The sequence below is a fragment of the Budorcas taxicolor genome, chromosome 5, assembly GCF_023091745.1.
Source record: "Budorcas taxicolor isolate Tak-1 chromosome 5, Takin1.1, whole genome shotgun sequence".
Classification (NCBI taxonomy): Eukaryota; Metazoa; Chordata; class Mammalia; order Artiodactyla; family Bovidae; genus Budorcas; species Budorcas taxicolor.
Window position 1 is genome coordinate 125,775,705 of NC_068914.1, and position 23,592 is coordinate 125,799,296.

Genomic DNA, 23,592 nt, shown 5'->3' on the forward strand with positions numbered 1-23,592 from the left:
TTTAGGAAATTAAAAAAAAAAATCTGTCTTTGCTCCCTCTCTCTGAGATACTGATCAGTTGATCTAGGTGTGTTTGCAGCCTTGGTGTTTTTTTTTTTTTTGCTTTGCTTTGAAGTTTCCCAAGTGAATCTAATATGCATGCAGGGTTGAGAACAGAACCACTGATATCAACCCAGAAACAAGGAAAGTGAATATAAATGTATTAACATGGAAAATTGACCACAATATTCAGTGAAGTTTTTTTTTAAATGCAGTTTTTTTGTTTTTTTCTAACCGCAGATGGTGACTACAGCCATGAAATTAAAAGACGTTTACTCCTTGGAAGAAAAGTTATGACCAACCTAGATAGTATATTCAAAAGCAGAAACATTACTTTGCCAACTAAGGTCCGTCTAGTCAAGGCTATGGTTTTTCCTGTGGTTGTGTATGGATGTGAGAGTTGGACTGTGAAGAAGGCTGAGCACCGAAGAATTGATGCTTTTGAACTGTGGTGTTGGAGAAGACTCTTGAGAGTCCCTTGGACTGCAAGGAGATCCAACCAGTCCATTTTGAAGATCAGCCCTGGGATTTCTTTGGAAGGAATGATGCTAAAGCTGAAACTCCAGTACTTTGGCCACCTCATGTGAAGAGTTGACTCATTGGAAAAGACTCTGATGCTGGGAGGGACTGGGGGCAGGAGGAGAAGGGGATGACAGAGGATGAGATGGCTGGATGGCATCACCAACTTGATGGACGTGAGTCTGAGTGAACTCCGGGAGATGGTGATGGACAAGGAGGCCTGGTGTGCTGTGATTCATGGGGTCGCAAAGAGTCGGACACGACTGAGCGACTGAACTGAACTGAACTGAACTGAATTGAACTGAATATAAATGTATTAACATGGAAAATTGTCCACAATATTCAGTGAAGTTTTTTTTTCTTTTTTTCTTTTTTGAAGTTTTTTTTTAAAATGCAGGTTATAAGGCATTTGTAGATCATATTATTACACTTGTGTAAAATATGTTTAATACACAATACAAGTTCTGGAATGGTAAACAGTAAACTGGAACAGCGGTCAGTGTAAGACTCATGACAAGTAACTTTCTATTCTTCTGTACTTAAATCTTTACACAAAAATGCTGATTTCAAAAAACATGAGAGTACAGTATTTTTTAAAATCAGTAAAAGCTTCACATCTTTATTTTCATTAAAAAAAAACATGGTGAGTCTTTGATTTATATCTTCCAGCTCGTTATCACATGAATACTTACAATTTGTACTAGACACATCAAAATTTTGGTAAGCTTACCCTTCAACAAAATAGAAAAGTGTTGTCACAAGCATTGTTTCCTTTGAATTAGCTGAAGTCATTCCCCTTTCACAGATAAGAAAACAGAGTTAAACCTCTAGATTCTACTTTTAAAAAGAACTGAGACTCAAACCCACCTCTGATTCCAAGCTGCATACTCTTTTTATTCCACCTCCTTGATAGCTTGCCCTACACAGCACTGATGCAGACAGGGGTCACTCTATACAAGGAAACAGAAATTGACTGAGTAGTATAACCTTCCAGGCATACTCCAAGTAGGAATAATTATTGCTTAACAACATGAGGAGATGCCTCTCATGTCTATTTGTACCTACTTATTGTAGACAGAAGGCTAAAATGTTTTCCTTGAACTTTTGGTTTCCTGGAATGAAGGAATGTCATATTGAAGAAGTTTGGAAATAAATGTTCTAATTGGGATATATTGCATCCAGTCATCAGCAAATGATGTATGCTTTACCATCAACTGTTCCTAATCTGACCTCTTTGCCCCTTCTCTTCTGCCACTTTGCTCGAGGCTACTCTTTGCTCTCATATGTGTATGTGACTGTGTGTGTGAGCACGCATGCATGCTCAGTCGTGTCCAGCTCTCTGCGACCCCATGGACTTTAGCCGACCAGGCTCCTCTGTCCATGGGATTTCCCAGGCAAGAATACTGGAGTGGGTTGCCAATTCCTTCTCCAGGGGATCTTGCTGATCCAGGGATTGAACCTACATCTCCTGCAATGGCAGGAGGATTCTTTACCACCGAGCCACTTGGGAAGCCCCAAGTCTTTTTTTCCCCTCTCAGTTATTATAATAGTTTCCTAGTGGCCCCCTGGGCTCTGCTGCTACTCTTTCCTCCCTACAGTCTAGTCTCCACCCAGCAACTGAGTGAGGGTTTTAGTGTCTAAGTCAGATCAAGGCGTGTCTGTCCCCTTATCACTCAGAATAAAATCCAGAGTCCTTACAAGTGTGATCTGCTTCTCCTGTTTGCTGGCTCCTTCCCTGACTGTCTCCCGTCAGTCTTCTCCCTGCTCATTCTGCCTCTGTTACTATATCTCGAACACATCAACTCCATTCCCAGGTCAGGCCCTTGGCATCTGCAAATTCCAATGTCTAGAACACTCTTTCCCAGATACCTGCATTGATGATCTCTCTCCATTCACATTTCTGGTAAATTGCCCCTTCTCTCTGAGGCCTTCCTTAACCACCTCATATAAAATAGTATCTCCTTTTCCTTTACACCACCCCTGACATTTATTTAAATACACGTTTACAATATATGCAGGTATTTATTTATTGTCCATCTTCCACCATTAAGAGGAAAACTCCCTGAGAGTACGGACTTTGTTCTTTTTACTGCTGGACTGGCAAGGCATAGAACAGGGCCTTTCAAGTAACAAGCATTTAACAATCATGTGTGAATGAATCAAGCTTCCCTTTACACTTTTAAGCATTCTTTTTGCTTCTGTCCTCTAGAAGCATAGAGGAAAAATTATTTTTCCTTCCCTAGAGTGGTTTTAATTCACCCCAGCTTTTAGGTAAAGATAGTTTTTATATATATTTTTCTTACTGCAAATGCTAAATAGATGTTAATCATTATTACAAGGGATTGTGATATGCGTTAAAATCATAAGAAAAGCTAACACTCAAACAAGTCCCCAGGGGATCCCACCAAGGTCCTCAGTGCAGAGAGCAAGCAGCTTGGGATGAGGTGAGAGCCTGGATAGGGAGGAAGAGAACCAGGCTCAGTTTTGCTTATGTGTCCTGAATTGAAACTGGTTTTGTATTAATAAATACAACTAAAACTTCTGTAGTCCTTTGCACCCCCTTGCCCTCCCCACCTCCAACCCATAGCAGTCAAAACCCATTTTACACTTTTAAATGCTAGAATTACTCTTATCAAACACAATTTGTTTTCAAGTTGAACTTTAAGGGTGACTTTATTATCCTTTCCTCCCACTTTTATTGTTGAATAATAAATAAAAGATTAAGCTAAATTTTCCCATTTTCCCTGAAATACAGGTAGGCTTTTTTTCTGTCCATAATCATGACACTAGGATGTTTTGACCCAGGAGATGGTTTTCATTCAATGTGGGGTGGGGGAGGGGAGGAAAAAAATCCCATGATAAACTTATTAGAAGAACATATTTTTGTTTTCTTTTTATCTTACAGGCCAGTCTCATCTCACACGGCCAGTTCAGAGGATGCTAATATAAACCTTGCCCACCTCTCTCAGCCTGTCTTTCTTACTCAGACAGTTTCCAAGCAGCTCCCTGATGGAGATACAATCTTCTGTTTCCAGGATGAATCGTGCCACAGCTGTCCCTCCTGGCAGATGACCCTTCATTCTCTCTCTCTTGACACTGTCCAGGACAACTCCTCGGATGTCTTTAGGGTTTCCTGGCACACCAAAGATGATACACAGGCCAAGACAGTCCTCTCCTATCATGTTACAGAATTCTTCCAGCTTGTCAAACCTACTTTTCTTGCTGGAAGACTTTTCCGCCTTGGAATCTGGGTTGGAGGGGTCAGATTCCACAGGAGGAAGAGAAGCCATCTGCAGTGTCTGCACGGCCAGTTGAAGCTGTATTTGTTTATCAGATCCCCAGAAGGTCCAAACCCAATCTGCCCCGAACAGGAAGGCTTGGTGCTTGGTCATCTTGGTGGTGGTGAGCCACTTGTCAGCTCCTTTCTCTTGGCAGAAAGTGACGAAGTGGATTAAGAAGATCTCATTGAGAGTGTTTGGATCCGGGCACAGACTGCTCAGTGTGTCTTCAAATCCAAGATAGGCCTTCAGTTTCTGAGCTGCGTGGATGATAGCTCCACTGACCACCTCACAGACGCTGAGAACCTCTTTGTCCTTTGGAGCCAGCTGTTGTGATGGTTTCTGCCCCATTTCCCTGCACACGCTCAACACTACTTCTAGAAATTGAGCACGTGAACTGTTCTTTTTCAGAGTAAAAATTTTGCAGTGAAGTCACATCTGTGAATGTAGTCCCAGTTTTTGAACTCTACAAGTAAGCATATATACACACAGCTAAACAAACATGTTAGACCTTCCTGTTTGCCAACTGGGTGTGTTGTACTCATATCGAGTCCTGCTGGTTTATTAAGTCAGAGATACTAGCTTTCACAAAAAATCATCTGTCTTCTAGTTATATTCACCTAACTTTAAATATTCGGTAACCTCTTCTGAGACAAGTATCCTTTTTTCAAGTTTTAGTTTTATTAAAAAATACTATTTAATTCCTTAAAGAAACATATGTATATAACTAACTCCTTTCTACAACTAACTTCCTCAAACTTGTAGGCAAGTCATTTCCGTTTGCTTTTCTGATACCCCTTTGCCATGATTCCTCATCCCCCAAGCTCAGCTGCCTGTGTTTCCTTTCATGAGAAAGTTTCTCAAGTAAAGGTCTTAAATTTTCATCTGTTGATACAGGCTATGCATGCTCAGTGGCTTCAGTCGTGTCCGACTCTTTTTAACCCTATGGACTGTAGCCTTCCAGGCTCCCTTGTCCATGGGATTCTCCAGGCAACAGTACTGGAGTGGGTTGCTGTGCCCTCCTCCAGGGGATCTTCCCGACTCAGGGACTGAACCCATCTCTCTTACCTCTCCTGCTTTGCAGGGGGTTCTTTACTGCTGAGCCACCGGGGAAGCCCTGATACAGGTTATAGACCCCCCTCAAACAAATTTCTGAGAGTTTGTGAGCTGTAAAGAGTTGGTGTTACTATTCTTTGGATCCAAAACAAAGGCTATTTGGTTATTCCCAGAAAAGGAAAACAAAGTAACACACAATAAAAATATGAGGCATTTATCAATTGACTTTATTTCTTTTCATATGGTAATACCAGCAGTGTAAATATCTTGTAAAAAGAATATATACCATCAAAAAAATTTAACCTTATCACATATCATCAGTGAGGTTACACTGTCCTGAATAAGGAATATTTGGCATCTGTAACAGTCTCCTGGTATTTTTAACCAGGATTGAATAACAAATGGTTTTTCAAATGGTGACATATGTTCACATTAAAATAAAACACAAATACAGAAAGAGTTCAATACAGTTACCAAATAGTACGGGATAGGGAGCAAAAATATTATAAGCATTGAGTCGTTTTAATTATGAATAAATAGTAATTTAGTATCACAGGGTTCCTTGATAAGAAACTTGGAAACTTGCTAACTTGAAAAGTCATGCCACTGACATTCAAATATAGTTTATTAGGCAAGCCTTCTGACATATATTGAACTGCCCACCCTGCATTAATTTTTAAAAACCTGCCTTTACCACCACTGACTATCATAAGTAATGAGACAGTAGTGAACAAAAAATCAGATATTTTTCTGATACCTCTAGAAAATAATAAACACAATAACAGTTTTTATTGCAGCTTTTAATTTTCTTGATAAAGAATATCTGGGCCCTGTGCTACAGAAAAACGTGAACTGCATTTTATCATCACACTATAGCCATTATGAAACTAATTTTGCAGTCTTTGAGTTACTGAAATCTGAGACAAAATGTTCAAACAAGTATTCAGCTTTTTAAAAAAAATCCATTTGCTGATAGTCTGAGAAATGTGCAATTAATAACATTAGGCAGACTGTTAGTATTTTGATGCAAGATATGTTTAGCAAAGAGGAAGATAAGAAGCTTAATACTGTAAAGGGTTTTGTTTTGGTTTCTTCAGGAATTATTTCTACAAATTTTGGGGGAGTTTCTTGAATGTACTCAAGTTAATAGCACTTAAAATGTCCCTCAGGTTCTTCCTTATGAGTTAAGAGGATCCAAGACTAAGGCTGAAATTCTAAAAAGCTGTTCAAAAATTTTGTGAGGTGTCATCAAAGAAGGGGTATTTCACATATGTTAATTTAGTCTGAATGATCAGCATTAGAATTCAGTTTGGGGGAAAGAAAGATCATTGGACCTCTCCAAGAAACAGCTGGTATACAAAAATTTTGATCATTGTATTTTTTTAACGTGATCTTTTTACCACCTTCCTTATGTTACAAAATAAAAGTTCTATTTTCTATGTACTAAGTATATACATATATTTTAGAAAAATATATAAAAATAGGACAATAAAAGGCAAGTGGAGGTGTGGCTGGCATATAGTGGGCACACTGAATGCCTAAGAAATTCCACAATTTGATTTCGAAAGCATGTAACATCCTGCTTCAAGGGCCGCAGTGCTATCACATCGATGTGACAAAAATCATTCACATACTGGTCACTGCTTCCCAAATCCTCCATGCTGTGAATGTGGATGGAAAGACTATGGTAAAATACTCATATTAAAGTCAACACTTTAAATATAATATATCACAGATTTTTTTTTTTACATTAAATAGAGGAGAAACAATTATACTCTCATTCACCAGTGTCTCAATTGTCATGGCAACTTTAGAATCAGCACCTAGTCCCTGCTTTCCATCTCCACTTCCACATGAGAAGTGGGAACGATAAACAATACACAGTCTGTGGCTTGCTGTAGATACTGTGAGTGTCTGAGGAATAAAGTGGAACAAAGATGAAGGGCTCCCTGCTCTCATCCAGGTGCTATGGTCAGACGTTCGAGTCTTCATCAGTGATGCTGGCACTGGGGGAACGGGCAGCAAAATCTTTAAACATGTCATCTTCCTTTAACATGTGCTGGAAGACAAGGAGGTGGGAGTCACACACACCAGGCACCTTGAGCTCTCCACTACACAGGCAGTCCCCCTTGGGGTGACTGTCAAGCTTATTCTTAGAACATTTGAAATTCATTTTACAACTTACAGTTAGGTTGTTGATGCCCTCAGAGAATGCACCTATCTGTCTCACTGTCCCTTCTGAGTCTTCCATCTGCAATGAACATACCACGACATGACATTCATTTGCACAGTTTCAAGAAAAATGCAGCAAAATGAACACAAGTCTAAGAAGAAACAACGCAAGTGGCACTGAATGGGGTGGGAGCAACAGAATACTTCCGAAGCCATCTCCTCCTACGACTGCAACTGGACATTAAAAACAAGAAGAAAAACACTTTGCTGGCACATTGAGCCCAAAGCTCTGATGTTGACAATGGCACCAAAGAATATTCATTTGAAAGCAATACTCAGATGCATGACCTGATACTGAAAAGGCTAAGGAGTAAGAGGTGTCCATTCCTGACTTGTTTTAGTATGTAGATTTCCTTAATACTGAGATAGGCATAACACAGGTAAATAGTACAAGCTTTGAAGCCAGCTTGGCATCCCAGCAATTCTACCAGCTCTTCTGTCTTAAGTTACTAAACCATTCTGTGCTTCAGTTTCCTTATCTCTAAAATGGGAATAACAATGCTCCCTATGTTTTAGGATACCCTGAACATTAATACATGTAATGTGCTTAGGATAGTACCTGGGATATAGCAAACAATCTGTAAGTGCTTGCTATTATCTTACTATTATCTTTATTATTAGGTATTTGAGGAAAACATCTTTAGTTAGTAGACAGCACACAAAGTTTTCACTTAGTGTTTTAATAGTGAAAGAACTTTGAAACAGTGGTGTTACGTTTAACTATGGTGTTACGTTTACCTGCTCTAATCGGTCCAGGTCATCCTCATCATACAGGCGTACATCCAAACCAGGCTTAAATCCTTTCTTAGATGTCCCTCCTGATGCCTGTCCCAACTCCATCGGACAAACATATTCCTCCCCATCTTCCTGTTTCTTCTTTCTCAGGTTCCCAAAATTGCTGAAGGTAAGCTTCTTTGGCTTTAAAAGAAAAACAAGAACAACCAGGGACTTGATAAAATTCACACGACAAAGGACCAGTAACACATATAATTTAAGTATTCACACCACCAAGAAATGCAATTTGATGACTGAGTGGGTATAAGAAAAACAAAGACATCTCAAGCATATGATTAACACCCAAATATGATAAATGATCCTCATTATGAATCTCAGAAAATTAAGCTTGTTCTCCTTATTCACATCACTAGCTGGGTAGTCACTGCGAAAAGCCAAGAGCCTTAATTGTGACTGACCTTAATGCAATGAGATTTCTCAGGGCTGAATCCAATTTTGCAAGGTCAAAAAGAGGAAAGAGCCATTACTGTATTTTCTTTTTGAGTGAGACTATGATTATCCATACCAGTAACTGCTAAAAGAAGCCCTCATTTTCAGGGAGAAAACTTTAAGAGAAGAAAAAAATCCATCTTTTCACTGGATAGCACCTGAGACTGTATTTCAAGGAGATGCTGATGTTGAGAATTTATATAGAACAGACTCTTTCAGAGGTTTCAAATCTGATACATTTTTTTAAGGGAGAAAGGGAGCTAAAGAGAAAGTATTGAGTGGGTAGGGGGAGTGGTTTTTTTTTTCTTTTCTTTTAAAAGGGGTTCATGGAGGAGCCACGTTTGTGGAGGAACTGATAAACCCAATCTTCACATTAATTTAATTGATATAACAGACTCAGAAGAGCTCACAGAAGAGTGATTTAAAAAATAAAAAGTGATCTGAACTTGGTATGATCCATGGATCCAGGTAAATCTGAAGATTTCTACTCTGTGCTGGTCTACCTTGAATCACTGCTTGAGTATCCTTTCCTAACTTGCAAGTCTGGTTATTTATGAGAAGAAAAAATCCTCCTCTTATGCTTGATTTATCCACAGGATAACGGCAATCAATATTGGGCCTAAGACATGGACTTTCCGCATTGGCAAAAAAATCAGTGGTAGATGCCAACATCATATTCTTTACTCCTGTTCACTCTAATAAAATAAGTGATTTGAGCAAAGATCCCTCCAGAAAGAAGCCTTCAAAAATCCATTTTCCTAACTACTCTTAAAGAATCACTTACCTTCAACCCATTCACAAAACTTAGAAAACCTAAGAAAATGGGATAGCCAGGTGAGAGCCAAGACTGAGTCTTTGCTATAGGCAATTATAAAATGGTAGGAGCTTGAACCAACCTTCACTTTGGCGGTCGCGGTTAGAAGCACATAATCTGGTAACTCCATGGCGTCCCGCTTCTGGTGCTGGGCCTCTGCACCGATCAGAAGGTTGAAGTGAGTGGCCAGATGTCTTCGCAGCAGGGTCTTGCTTGGTGGGATGTTCAGTAACTGAGCCATCGTTTCTACGTTAAAACGAGGTTCTAGAACCTACAGGAAAAATTAAGATTGTTGAAGGCACCATGGATCACACATGCCTGGATTGTGCCTTATAGTCTGCAAAGCTCTTTCCTTTAGTTATCTCCAATGACTCTCTTGACAGCCTGGTGAGGATAGACAAACTGTGGACTTTGACCTTCAATTGAAGGATCTTTTCTTTGTTTTGCCTAAGCTAGTGAGAAGCAGGGCTGGTCCTGACACCCAAGCATTACAAAGTTGGGGCTTCTACCTCTGAAGTGGCACCTTTGGGAACCAACTCCTTATACAACATCAAGGTGCAGCAATGCAATATCCCTCCAGGGGTTTTACAACATGATCGTATGCAAGCCGATGGCCAGATGTTTTCCAACATTAGTGAAGACAGTGAAAGAGAAATCAGGTTAAATTCAATCTAGATTATATGATGATATTAATTTTAAAATATGGGGAAGAATACTCTGAAAGTAAAGATTCACTAGAAATGGTGCAGAAAGGTTCAGTTACATGACTTCAGGATTATGACAAGCAACTGATAATCTCCTACTCATTAGACTAATGGAAACAAAATGATAAAGAGCCAATTTTAAATGAAAGCAGAGTTTTACCATGAGCCCACCATGGACACCACTGCCTCTGAGGTTGGGGGCATATTCCGCCAGGTCCACAGAGCGCAGCCACTCCATCACTCGGTGATTGGTCCACTGCTGAACTTCTGATGGGGTGATGCTGTTCTATGGGGACAAATAACCACCCAGAGCTTTAGTCACGACTACGGGGTTCCAAATACAAAACCTGCCTGCCAATTCTAAAGAGCCTGCCTCAGGGGAGGAAGACTCTTTAAGAAAATAGTTTAAATATTTTGTTAAAATTTTCCATCATTTCATTTCTGCAACAGCTGATATCTAGCTGTCCTTTTTATAAGGGTGAGAACTTTCTCTGTCGTATCTGATAATTGTTGTCTAGGTTCCATTGACAACAGTGTGTTATCCAAAATGCCAATTTAGTTTGCAAAGATGGAACTCCAGGTTTTAAGTATGTATGCCATGTTATGATAGGATATGGTAGTACTGATGGTCAGACAAATGGAAATGGTGGGGAGATAAGAATATAATGTGAAATAAACTCAGTATTTTAATAAAGTAAAAAAAAAAGTTAAGAACCTGCCTCATGGAGAGGAGTTTAGCATAAAGGTAAAAAGGTTGTTTGCTAACTTGAACTCTCTTTTAATGAATGCATGTCCCAGAGTTTTAAGTTTTTCACATACTAGTAAAGCAGTGTTCCAGGAAAGGAAGTCTTTACAGTGATACTTAACTTTGTGGCTTAAGGAGGCAGAAGTATAAAATGTACCCAAGAAAGGAGGAAGTACAACTAAAACACAGCTCAGTTACACAGGCAGACCCGTCGTGGGGGAAAGGAAGGGATGCGTGTGCGCTCAGTTGTGTCCCACTCTTTGCGACCCCATGAACTGTAGCCCACCAGGCCCTCTGTCCATGGCATTCTCCAGGCAAGAATACTGGAGTGGGTTGCCATTTCCTCCTCTAGGGGATCTTCCCAACCCAGGGATTGAACCTGGGTCTCCTGCACTGCAGGAAGATTCTTTACTGACTGAGCCACCAGAGGAGCCCAAAGGAAGGGATACAGAAACACAAAGCCTAAGAAGTAAATGAGGCTGGATTTGAGGTTCTGAGGGAGCCAGAAGTTTCCCTTCTATGTAGGCGCTGAGAAGAAAAAAATAGGTCTTAGTTTCTCCACCCAGACTTGTCACACACATGGAAAGGACGGGCTGCGGAAACCTCAGCCTCAGGTGCTACCTCATCAGAGGGTCGCCTCCGTAAACAGTTTGGCTCAAAGTTATTGATCCTTAGGACTTGGATGGCCCTTTTGATACTCAGATGGTGGAGCACACTCACGACCTTCAAAGACAGTAAGTCATCCTGCAAAACAAGACAAAGAAACTGAGATGGCAGGAGCACCTTCTCAGTTAGATCTCAGAAAACTCACCTAAAAGTAGAAGGGCCCCTCAATAGGCCTCAAGGGCTCGTCAGGTTTTTCAAAGCTTTTATTTGGTAACAGAATCCTTTCTCCTGTTCTGAACAAAATTTTCTCCAGGATCCCAATATACAAATAGAAGAGAACCAAAATTCACATTGTTTCAACTGAAGCTGACTTCTACCTATTTATCTCTCGTCTACTGAGGTAAGACGTTAGGCCCAAACAGCTCTGAAACACGCAGTGTGAAAAGCAGTGAAAAGTGACCCGCTTTGACGTGATGTGATAAAGCAGATAGCTGAGTCCAAGTGATCTTCACTGATGACTGAGAGCTGGTTCTCTGCGCTGAGGCGTATCACAGTTTGCAGGGAAACCAGAAGACTGTTCCTGTTATACCATCCCCCAGCCTCCAGAAATCTCTGGTTCTGGATTACTGTGCTTTATCCAGCAGACAATGTGAACAGTTTGGGAAAAGCTATCTTAATCAATGCAAAGCTTTTGGTGAGAGGTAGACAGAGTAGAGAAATGAAGACGTTATAAGTACCAACTTATATCACCAAACAATTCCTTTAAGGAATAACTTTCACCAATCTGTAACTATAGGGAACATCTCAAACACACCAAAACAAAGTATTTTACAAGAAGGTGATGGGGGAGGCAGTGTCAAGGTTAAGTACCAGTCTACTTCCAAACACACCCAGAAACTATATAAGGAAAATATCCACTTTAGCACACCTTACAGAAAACACATTTCTTTTCTTTTTTTTAAAAAAACCTTTTATTTTGTATTGGGGGATAGCTGATAACAATGTTGTGATAATTTCAGATAGACAGCAAAGGGACTCAGCCATACATATGCATGTATCCATTCTCCCCCGAACTCCTCTCCTATCCCAGCCACAATAACACTGAGCAGAATTCCATGTGCTATATAGTAGGTCTTTGTTGGTTATCCATTTTAAATATAGCAATGTGTACATGTCCATCCCAAACTCCCTAACTGTCCCTTCCCCTCATCCTTCCCCCCCGGCAACCATAATTTCAAGAACACATTTCCTATATGGGAAAAATTAACCCATTATAGAGATATTTTAAAAATAAAATGATAAGACAGCTTAAATCCAAGCAAAAATAATTTCCTGAGCTTTTTTCTAGATTAAGTTCTTTTTTTTTTAAATGTAACTTTTATTTTATATTGGAGTATAGTTGATTTACATCTTAGTGTTATTAGACTGACTTCTCAAAAGCAGTGCTTGATGGTAAGTTAGAAAGGGCATTTATCATATTTTAATCTAAGACTGAGACACCTATTCAAAACATTTCCACATGGACTATTCTCAACCAACTGAAGTCTGTCAGATTGAAGAGAAAAATCAAAATGCATAATGTTTCCAATGTAAATAAAATGTTAATTATTTTAGTTTAAGGGATTTTAAAAGTAGGGAACATTTTCTTTTAAATCAAAACACATGTTTTTGAGGGGAGGATTTTTAAAAAATCCTTTATTTTTAAGTGATTTTAGATTTACAGAAAAGTTGCCAAAGATAGTACAGAGTCCCATACAAATTTTGCTCAGCTTGCTCTAATGTTAACTCTATATGTCATGCTCTATATAATCATGATAGTCAGCAAAACTAAGAAATTAACATAGACAATAATGAAATTCAATTAGACCCAGGCTTTACTCAGACTTCTCCGGTTTTTCTACTAGTCCCTTTTTCTGATCCAGGATTCAATACAGGACACTACATACAAACAGATGTTTTTATGACTTAGGATTTCTGGGGTCAAATCTTCTAAGGTAATTTATTCTTTCATAGACATGAAAATTATGTTTGCCTTTTGTGATTTTCAGTCTGAATTTGCTCACATTCTCAGGTGAGCAAATTCTCACAGCTCACATTCACACTGTTCTCAGTATGAACATCCTCATACGAAATAGGCAGGCCAACAGCCACAAATGCACTCTGACTTTCTACTACTTTCTAACAGTGGCAACATGGGTAAGTTACCTGATTTCTCAGTTTTTTTGTTTCCTCATCTAAAAGCTGGGGATAACAGAGTGCTACCTCAAGCACTGCTGAGACCTGAGCATTAATTATGAGTAAAGCGTTTAAAAGAGTGCCTGGCACACGGTAAGTGTACAACATGCCGCCCACTGGTGTTATTTTACCTACGTCTTACGTGATGTGCCCACCATGGTTCAAATTTTTGTTTCAGTGATGGAGAAGAAAATGAGCTGGACCCCAGCTTTCTTTGCTATTGAAAAATTCCTAAATAAATCAGCTCTTTGAAACTTTCCACTTATTTTAAAAAGATACTTGTCTGAATTGAGAGAATATCATTGATATATATACTCTGCAATGTGTAAAATAGAAAGCTAGCAGGAAGCTGCTATATAATACAGGGAGCTCAGCTCAATGCTCTGTGATGACCTAGAGGGGTAGGATGGGGGTGGGAGAGGGAGGTTCAAGACAGAGGGGATACCTGTATACTTACAGCTGATTCACAGTGTTATACAGTAGAAATTTTACAACATTGTAAAGCAATTATATTCCAATTAAAAAATAAAGCTATTATATAAAAATAAAGTTAATATGGATAGATGATTCTTATACAAATTAAGAGAAAAATATACTACAAGACTTTCATATTTAATTTTAAACTTTTGTTCAGAAGTAATTAGAGCAATTTTTAACAGCTTTCACCAAATAAACAGCAAGGTCCAAGTCAATAAAATTAATTTAACAGTTTCCACTGTCTTAAAAAAGAAAGATACTTGTGGTAGTTGGATCCATATCCTAGACCACAAAAAAGCCATTTAAAAAAAAGTATCTTAGGCAGGACACTCCTAGTACCATGGAGTCCAGAACAAGTTCTCCTGCAACCCATCTCTCCCTGCTGTTGTAAAGTAGGGAAAAATTTTTCTATCCACTGGACAGAAGGCTAGAAATACACAAGAGTAAGGAAGGAAGCCGAGTGAAGCCCTACCTTTCCCTGTCTCCTCTTCACTCCAGCAGAACTGGGCTGAAGTGAGAAGGACTAGGGGGTTTCAGGAAATAGTTCTCAAAAGGGGAAGGGAAAAGACAGTTCCAACGGAACCATCAGAAGGGCAGCCTTTCCAGTGGTCACTACTAATAGAAGTGTACCACTTAGAAACCGCCAGGGCTGCAGAACTCTAGTTTCAGTTTTAAATCTTTTTATGGGATGTTATTCTATATCATAAAATGCACCCATTCAGAAGTGTACACATCAATGTCTACATTGTTGAATATATATAAAGTTTTATGTAGCTTAAGTCAGGGTTTCAAAATTTCCCAAGCCTATTACAAATGCCAAATCCCACAACATCAACTTAGAAAACTCTGCCTGTCCCTCTCCTCAAATTAAAGCAATATCTTCAAAATCTGGTAGAACCATTGTGAAAACACGGTATTTTGCTTACTCGATTTCTGTGTTTTTCAGAGAAAAGCAACTTTAGCCTCCCCAAACCCCAGGAGTGAGTCACTTACAACAGTCATGTAATGAAGCATTCGACCATCTACCCGTCCTTCATCAAACTGGGTCTTGTACTGGGGGAGGCCAATATCATCCAACCATCCTATGGATAGAAATGAGTTCCGTTAAGAAGCCAGGGAACATCGGTTCTTGTGATGAAAAAGAAAGAACAGCTATGTATGTGCATGTATGTGTGGGTGTGTTCATAATTTTATACACACTCATTCATGAACTGAAAACCTCTTACTAGTGACCCAGTTGAAATCCAGCTTTCCATGATTGGTTTCTTCTTCAGATCCCAGGGCTTGCAGTGCCAGTTGGAGTTTCTTTCGATGAAGGGAATGCTTGATTCCAAGCTCCTGAAATAGCAAACAGAAACACTGGCATTACAGCTCTGTCAACATAGGCTGGCGGCCATTGGCAAAGGATGCCAATACCTCCAAAATCAAGCTAGTATTAAAGACTCAATAATTACATTAAATCAGAATACTAACCCCAGCTATAAAATGTTGCTGAATAAAAGGCTCCTGAAAAGCCAAGACCACTGCAGTTGATTTAGTGGTATGTTAGATATTCCCACTAGGTTCCTTCCTTTGCAAGACTGGAACTGTAGGATGCATAATACCAATTCTACTCTCATTTCGTGTGTGTGTGCTGAGCCACTTTGGTTGTGTCTGACTCTTTGCGATCCTGTGGACTATAGCCCACCAGGGTCCTCTGTCCGTGGGATTCTCCAGGCAAGAACACTGGAGTGGGTTGCCATGCCCTCCTCCAGGGCATCTTCCCAATCCAGGGATTGAACCCACATCTCTTATATCTAACATGCATTAGCAGATGGGTTCTTTACCACTAATGCCACCTGGGAAGCCCACTCTTATTTTGCACCAGATGTTAAATAACTGGGAAGAAATGTTAAATAACTGGACATAAAATGAAGGGCTTTTCTCCCTTGTGCAAAGTGCAACTGAATTGCACATATTACATTGAGAAGATGGACCAATGATAAAGCCACAGAATGGTTTTGAGAATATGAACTGAAACTTTATGATTATGGCTCTATAATGATTCTTTCATTAAAATGCCCAGTGGCTTAAGTGTCTCAAAGGAATCATTAAGACCAGGTCCTCCCTTTTTAAGTCCATGAGATAAAATAAGCACAAAGCAGGGAACTCAAGCTTTTTGCAGAGTACTTACTAGCCCTACTCACTTCCCTTTCTGGAAAATAAAACAAGCCTATGTTCACATTTTCTCTCTGTCTCCAATGCATAAACAAAATAGAGGCATTCACCTTCTCTAGGTCTTGTTGAGAAGCCTGCAAAAGTGTCTGGCCAGATGCAATCCAGTGCTTGCCAGAATTCAGGTAGGAGCCCAAGCCCTGTTCCACCAGCCAACTGCAAACCTGATCCTTGGTCCACTTGGCAAATGGCATATCCAAGTCACTAAGGGAAAATGAACAATCATATGAAAAAACAATTCAAAGCCAATCCTGTAACTTATCATGAAAGTGGAACAACTGTATGTTTAATAGATACAGAGATTCCCATCTGACTATGAAAAGTCTAATTTTTAGGATGTATTTGGTGAAGGAAATGATACTTCCTCACAAGGGAGATGAACGCTCCCTTGTGTCAAACAAAGCCACAAAAGATTCAACATGACTTAGGAAGACCTTGTTCTATGGAAGAAGACTGAGTTAAACGCACAGATCAAGGTATTATACTAGTACCAACCAATGTTGTTTAGAGGCTGAATCTTCAGAGAACACTAGATCAGACTGAAGGAACTCAAGTCTAACTTGAATTAACTTTAGTAGAACTACAATTTCTCTCCACGTGGTATTCAATGAAAAGAGGGCAATATGCCATTCCTGAGTGTGAGATAGTGCAATCAAAGTAAATTTTTGCTTTCTTTTGCTATTTTTAAATTAATTTTTAACCTGGAATCTAGTTGATTTATAATATTGTATTAGCTTCTTATGCTATTTTTACAAATAGCATTCTTGTTTGGACAAAAAACAGTGTGGCAACGAATAAGAAAATTTCTTTTTAGAACAGCACAAAGAGCTCCTCTACTGTGTACAAGAGAACATATGGCAAACGAGACTGCTCCGTGTTTGAAGAAGGCCAAAGAGTTTCCTCCTTGACGAAACCGGTGCCCAGTGTTCTGCCTGGTGGGAGGGACCATGTGTGAAAGGTTTCAAGCCTATTTTCTTTTTAAAGATTTAGTATCAATGACTTGTGCTATATGTTTGCCAACCACACCCTTTGATGTTTAGCAAGTCTGTGGAGCAGTTCCAAACCAGCCCTAAACTGGGATAAAGGTGTAGGAAAAGTTCTTAAGAGTCTTAACAGTACACAGTCCTGATAAACTGAATTCTGAAAGCATGTATGTCTTTTAAGTGCTTTCACATTATATATTAACTGTTAATGTTTGGTGGTTTAGTTGCTAAGTCGTTCCCGACTCTTGCAACCCCATGGACTGTAGCCCGCCAGGCTCCTCTATCCATGGAATTCCCCAGGTAAGAATATTGGAGTGGGTTGTCATTTCCTTCTCCACGGGATCTTCCTGACCCAGGGATCAAACCCAGGTCTCCTGTGCTGCAGGTGGTCTCCTGCATTGCAGGCAGATTCTTTACCGACTAAGCCACCAGGGAAGCCCTGTTAATGTACACTGAACAGTTATTTTTTTGCCAGATACTTAGAGCTTATCAACTCATTCAATCATCACAATCATCTTTTGGGGGTAAGTACTAACTCATACTATGGGAAACAGAGGCAGAGAGCATGAAAGTAATTGGTTAAGGCCACTCAGCTTACAAGAAGTGGTGAAGTCAGAAATCAGGTCCAAGTAGTCTATCTCTAGAACCTATTCTCTCTTTTTTTTTTCCCCCTTAATTATAGTTGAGTTACAATGCTGTGTTAGTTTCTAGTGTGAAGTTAAGTAATTTAGATATATAAATATATATATATATTTTCATATTCATTTCCATTACAGTTTATTATAGGCTTTTGAATATGGTTCCCTGTGCTATACCGTATGACCTTGTTGTTTATCTATCATATATATACTAGTTTGCATTCGCTAATCCTAAACTTCCACTCCATCCCTCCCCCATCTCCTCTTCCCCTTGGCAACCACAAGTCTGTAGAACCTATTCTTAACCACTACACTTTCCCATCTTTCCAGAGCTATGCTTTAGAGTTCCTATAATTATTTTTTATGTAAAATTTAAATCCAAGAGCCATTCTAGTACAGATGTTGCTGACATTTCAGCTCAGGTTACTCGCCTAGCTCACAGAGCCCTCATCTTCTGTATAGTTCCTCATTAACCACAGCCAAACAGCACTGGTCTAAAGATGACAGAAGCTTCCATAGGTGCAGCAGTAAGCAATGGATTCAGCTGTCTAACCCAGGGTCAATAATAACACTGCAGATGCTCACAAGATCTTGATGCTTGGGAGGTGATGCAAATGTCCATTCATGTGGCTGCTCCTACCTGTTAGACTGTCCCAAATCACGAGACCAACCCAATCGGGGCCCCGCAGTTGCCCTTGTCCCTCCTCTTTTGAATTCAGACTCGGACATGTCATCTGGGTTGAATGTAGTGGACTGACTTCTCCTAAGCCTGTAAAGAAGACACAGCACATTAGACCTGAAGATGTCTTTGACTTTAATTTGAACATTTTAAACTGATGCTTATGTATGTATGGTTAGAAAAGACATTTGGATTTAAACTTTGAGACTCAAAGAGTTAATGAATCCCGTCACAATCTTCCCTCTGTAAAAGGATCACAAAAGCCCTAAAATGTTGTAACCATTTTTAGCCAGTTTGCCAATCATCCCTACATTTGAGCCACATATAAGACAAAGCTCTGTTACTTACTTTCCGAAGAGTCTCATAATACCCCGGGATTTTTTTTTGGAATCTGGAGATGGTGGAGACATCTGGAAGGCACTACTTCCCTGTGAATTTTTCGGCCGAGAAGATACACCAGCCAGATCTAGGTGCTCCGGTGTCTCCTTCTCTGTTTCAGCTATTCCAAGAACAGAATACACACTTGATGAATTTTAAAACATGGGTGAACATGCCTAGATGTTAACTGCCGCGGTTTAAGCAACTATTAAGAATTCTTCTTCTGTTGATCTATAAACCAGTGACTTAGAAAGAGCACCCTGCAAATATTAAAAATGGAATACAAATCTACATCCTACTCTACCATCTACTGTGTTGTGTATCAAGTTTATTAACTTGGAAATTATATCTTCTTTGAGATCAAAGGTAAAATAGCATTACCATACTCTTTCCTTAACTGATTTGAATCCATAATGAAATCATTCTCGAAATTACTGCAGCGCTTGGTACTGTTGACTACTTCCTACAAAGCCATCACCTCCTTTAGCTTCCTGACATAACAAGCTCCTAGATCTGCCATCTGAAAATTTCTTTGCTGTAGCGCTGTTTTCTCTTCCTCTTTCACTCCAAGATTCTCTCCTGGGTTCCTTCTGCAGGATCTTTTAACAGACTCACTCACTCTATGCTCAGCACGAAATGATGGCTTTGCTCATTTCATGAACAAAGCAACTGGTATCAGAATCTCTGAGCCTAAAAATCTCTCCCCCCAGCTTCAGTATCTGAATGTCAGTGGATATTCCCAATTTGATGTGCCAAGAGTACCTGGGACTTAACAAATCCATCCAATTTTCCTGAGAGTCTTCTTTTACATTTTCTTATTTCATATTTCATTAATACCAGGTAATTTTCTGCCTGTTACTCCAGTCTAACCTCTTTGTCATTTGCTTTTCATTCCCTTCTCCCCTTTGGCATTTACATCAAGTTGGTTACCAAGTTCTGGGAATTCTTTATTTAAGAAATTTATTCTTAATTATAACCTGTTATGTTCCAGGAACTAAGAAAAGAATGAACTGGATAGTCATAAATTTTTCTTATTAAAATTATTTTTCTTTTGATAGGAAACTAGTGCCTGTTGATTTTGCTTTAAAAGAGTAACACCCAAATCTGTTATCCTCAGACTTCCCAGCATCAACTCTCCTCATTTGTTTAGGTGTCGATCTCACACTAGCAAACACAAGGATGCTGATTCCTCGATGTGAGAACACGCACTTTTACAGAGCAAAGTAAAAGTACAAAAATCACAGGGACAGTGTTTCAGCAAGATCTAAAAGTTGCAGAGGCTGACTTGTCTATGAAGCAGAGCTGTGATTACAGGTTATGGTAAGCAGCATTGACTGGCCTCTCAGTATCAACAATACATTTCTCCTAAGAAAGATGCAAACACATTTGAGAACAGTTGTCTGGATAGATCATTTTCATTCATCCTGTGTATATGCTGGACATTTAAGGCAATGAAGAGAGAGAAGTCACTTTTGTTGACCCATATTAATATATGGATACCTATACAAGGTAACAGGACCCACTGGGAAAATCCAAAGGAATCTATCCATTCAAACCCTACAGCCACGATAGAGGTACTGGGGTCTCTGAAAATGCTGCCCAGCTCTCCCTCATTTTAAAAGCATCCTGTTTTTATTTATTCTGAGGATAACCTCCCTACCACTGTATTCTTTAAAAAGGAAAACTGAGCTTTCCCTCTCCTAAAATCGCTTTGGGGGTAATTCCTCAGATATTGCTATAACTAAATGTCACCTCCATCTTCAAAGTAATATGTCAGAAGGATGTTCCTCTAAGAGAAGTAAGTCTAAAATGATCATTTTCAGTGTTTTCCACAGACCTGTTCAGCTAAAAACATTTCTTCCTGGAGTCTGGGGAAATGTTACCATCGAGGAGGAAGTGCAAGGCCCTGGGAGTTAGTGTGATGTGATGTACTTTGGGGTGAAGGAGCTCGATTTATGACGCCAGGACACTCCTGCCCTGCACTTTGCCGGCCACTGGGCACATCTAGGTCTTCACAGAGCTGCTTGCAAGGTGCCATTAGCATGGGTTACAGCAGCATTTAGGCTTAGAAGCGGAGGCTCTACAGAGAGTCCTGGTGAGCGGAAGATGGAAGGAAACCTCTGGAGTAGAGGACTCCATTTTTTGATGCTGCCAGCTCGCTGTCTAGTGATCAAGATGCCAAGAGCAGGGATTAGCTCGGTTGGGAGCACAGCGCTGGCAAAGGCAGGCATGCAGGGGTACGGTACCTAAGGTGGGTGCACTGGCACTTCGTTTACGATCTTCAGAAATCCCAACAACGCACACAATCACACGCAGCCCAATGGAGAAAACACAGGGGAATGACAAAATGAAACACATATCAAACTCCTACTCACAAAATACACACAGTGAGAGGGGTGCCACACTGTGCTTCCGATGCTACACACAGACTCTATTAGCAGTGTCAATACGGGGTGAATTTATCCGCTTTCAGAGTAGATGGGAAGCTGCTTGTAATGATGTCAGAGAGAGCCACAGGTTTTGGTTTTTCCTCTAAGTTTACACCCAGAACAGGGAGCAGAGTGAGAGAGTCCACACCAAGCTATCTTTACCTCTGAAATAAGCCTGTGGAAGCATTTTTTTATTTACTTTTCCCCCCAAGTCATTCACCTTCATTTCTGAGAAAAAGAAATGTACAGATAGATGAATAAGGAAAGAGACTGATCTTTTCCTGACTCTGGAAGAATTAAGGAAATGGCATTTTGGCCACACATACCCAAGTTTGGCGCGCTTGCTGTCCTCTTGTTACTTTTGATTTTAAAAAAACCACGACCAAAGGAAGATCTGGCTTTCCGAGTGCCAAAGGGATTGTCATCCCCGGAAGCATCATGTCCTGGAGCTTTGGGAGGGAGGGTCCCAAAGGGACTGCTCTCTACCGGAGCTTTATCCTGAGAGAGAAGTAGTGACGACTGTGACACAGCATGAACACGCATAATTACTGGTACACAGCAGTACCAAATACGTTACACACGTGACTCTAGTTAACAAAGGATTACTGAACTAACACATTCACCATGAATGTCAAATGTCCTGTTAGAAGTTTAAAAAGTCAATTCTGATTTTTACTTAAGGAACAACAACACAAACGTGGTCATCACCAATCTTAATCCATGTGTCTAGGGCTTTAAGTATTTAGGATAGATATAGATATTCTCGAATTTAATTTTAATTTTATTTGCCTCATTCCCTCAAAGACGCAGAGATAAAACTTTACATCACTGGAGTAGTGGTAGATTTCCTACTTTCCTAACAATCATGACAAAGAACTGGTTATGATATAGTTCATAGTCTTTATAATTACAACAATAAAATCCCAATACAATGTAATTATTCTATAAAGTAGACATTAGTTCTGACCTTCTATACCAGCAGTATAAGAACTTTTCTACTCCAGTTAAATATTTCCTCTCAAAGAATTAATGATAAAATGAAAGCACAATCAGCAACTATTTAAGATATATAATTCTGAAATGGGGTTCTGGGTTATATTCATATCTCACCTTCAAGTTACCAAACATGGATTACCAGTTTTCAATGACTGCGATACATTCAAATTTGATTAACCATTAAAACTATATACACTGAAATTAAATTTATCTTGATTGATTCAGAAGCCACTTCAGATCCTCACAATATTTCAAAATCCATATCAAGAATTTTAACTGTGACTTTAAATACAGGCATACCTCATTTTATTGCATCACCCTTTATTGTGCCTTGCCGATATTGTGTTTTTAACAAACTGCAAGTGTGTGGCAGCCCTGCATTAGTGCTATTTTTCCAAAAGCATGTGCTCACATTGTGTCTCCATGACACATTTTGGTAATTCTCAATCTTTCAAACTTTTCCATTAATATTATATTTGTTAGGGAAATCTGTGATCAGTGACCTTTGATGTTACTATTGTAAAAAGGCGACAGCCTGCTGAGGTTCAGATCATGGTTAGCATTTTCCAGCACCTTTTAATGAAGGTATGTACATGGTTTTTGTTCATATCATGCTACTGCAGATGTAATAGATTATGGTAGTATAATGTAAATATAGCTTTTATACACACTGGGAAACCAAAACATCTGTGTGACTCACTTTACTGCCATCTTTGCTTTATTGTGGCAGCCTGGGCCTGAACCTATAATATCTCCGAGGTCTGCCTGTAACTTAATTTTGAGCTTTCTGGTTATTTAAATTGATAATTATACTGTTTCAGTATTATCCAAGGATTCTTTTGTCTGCATGTTCTCATTTCGTGAACATCTCTTGTCCTCTCTCTCTTTTTTGCAAAAATAGAGAGAAGGACAAGAGAAAGGCAAGAAAGAAGAGCAAACAGAGAGAAACAAGCTTTTAAGGTAGCTATTTTTCTCTACATTTCTACCATTCATAGTAACTAAACAGGTACAGATGCCACAACTCATTGATTCTGTTATCTATGTCTCAATGCTCTATATCAAAATCATTTCACATCACTTACTGAATTAGCAAGACAAAAAGAATAATGACTTGAATTGGGACTGGATCTACTTTCTGTGCTTTGTCAGTTACACCTACTCATGACTCAAGGCAGTAAGAGCCAACAGTCGAGAGACTGCATCTGGAGAGAGCGTGCTTACCAGACTGTGACCTGTGCAAGGCTAACATTTGAAAAACAATAAAGAAGAGCCAGAACCCATGTTGACGATGCCTTTAAAATACCAGCATGTCTGCTGTGGATAGACACTGGTTATAAACAGCTGGT

General features: G+C 39.5%; 2 protein-coding genes across 4 annotated transcripts in view; both read right to left on the minus strand.

Annotated features, from left to right (window-relative positions):
* Positions 1 to 2,971: 2,971 nt before the first annotated feature.
* Positions 2,972 to 4,187, minus strand: REP15 (RAB15 effector protein). The gene is made up of 2 exons (XM_052641514.1): positions 3,519 to 4,187; positions 2,972 to 3,010 (listed from the first exon to the last, which is right to left on the minus strand). The coding sequence occupies exons 1-2, from the start codon at positions 4,185 to 4,187 to the stop codon at positions 2,972 to 2,974; spliced, it is 708 nt and encodes a 235-aa protein (XP_052497474.1).
* A 921-nt stretch (positions 4,188 to 5,108) lies between these two features.
* The window catches only part of PPFIBP1 (PPFIA binding protein 1), a 199,401-nt gene continuing 180,917 nt past the window's right edge, over positions 5,109 to 23,592 (minus strand). For all 3 annotated transcript variants that reach the window (XM_052641467.1, XM_052641466.1, XM_052641465.1), the window contains 13 exons: positions 21,577 to 21,748; positions 21,068 to 21,100; positions 18,792 to 18,942; positions 18,405 to 18,533; positions 16,197 to 16,347; positions 15,156 to 15,267; positions 14,923 to 15,011; positions 11,233 to 11,355; positions 10,027 to 10,152; positions 9,245 to 9,433; positions 7,863 to 8,042; positions 7,078 to 7,143; positions 5,109 to 6,951 (listed from right to left, as the gene is read on the minus strand). In XM_052641467.1, the coding sequence (XP_052497427.1) occupies positions 6,865 to 6,951; positions 7,078 to 7,143; positions 7,863 to 8,042; positions 9,245 to 9,433; positions 10,027 to 10,152; positions 11,233 to 11,355; positions 14,923 to 15,011; positions 15,156 to 15,267; positions 16,197 to 16,347; positions 18,405 to 18,533; positions 18,792 to 18,942; positions 21,068 to 21,100; positions 21,577 to 21,748 (1,608 nt within the window). In that variant the 3' untranslated portion in view covers positions 5,109 to 6,864. The remainder of the gene's footprint in view (positions 6,952 to 7,077; positions 7,144 to 7,862; positions 8,043 to 9,244; positions 9,434 to 10,026; positions 10,153 to 11,232; positions 11,356 to 14,922; positions 15,012 to 15,155; positions 15,268 to 16,196; positions 16,348 to 18,404; positions 18,534 to 18,791; positions 18,943 to 21,067; positions 21,101 to 21,576; positions 21,749 to 23,592) is intronic.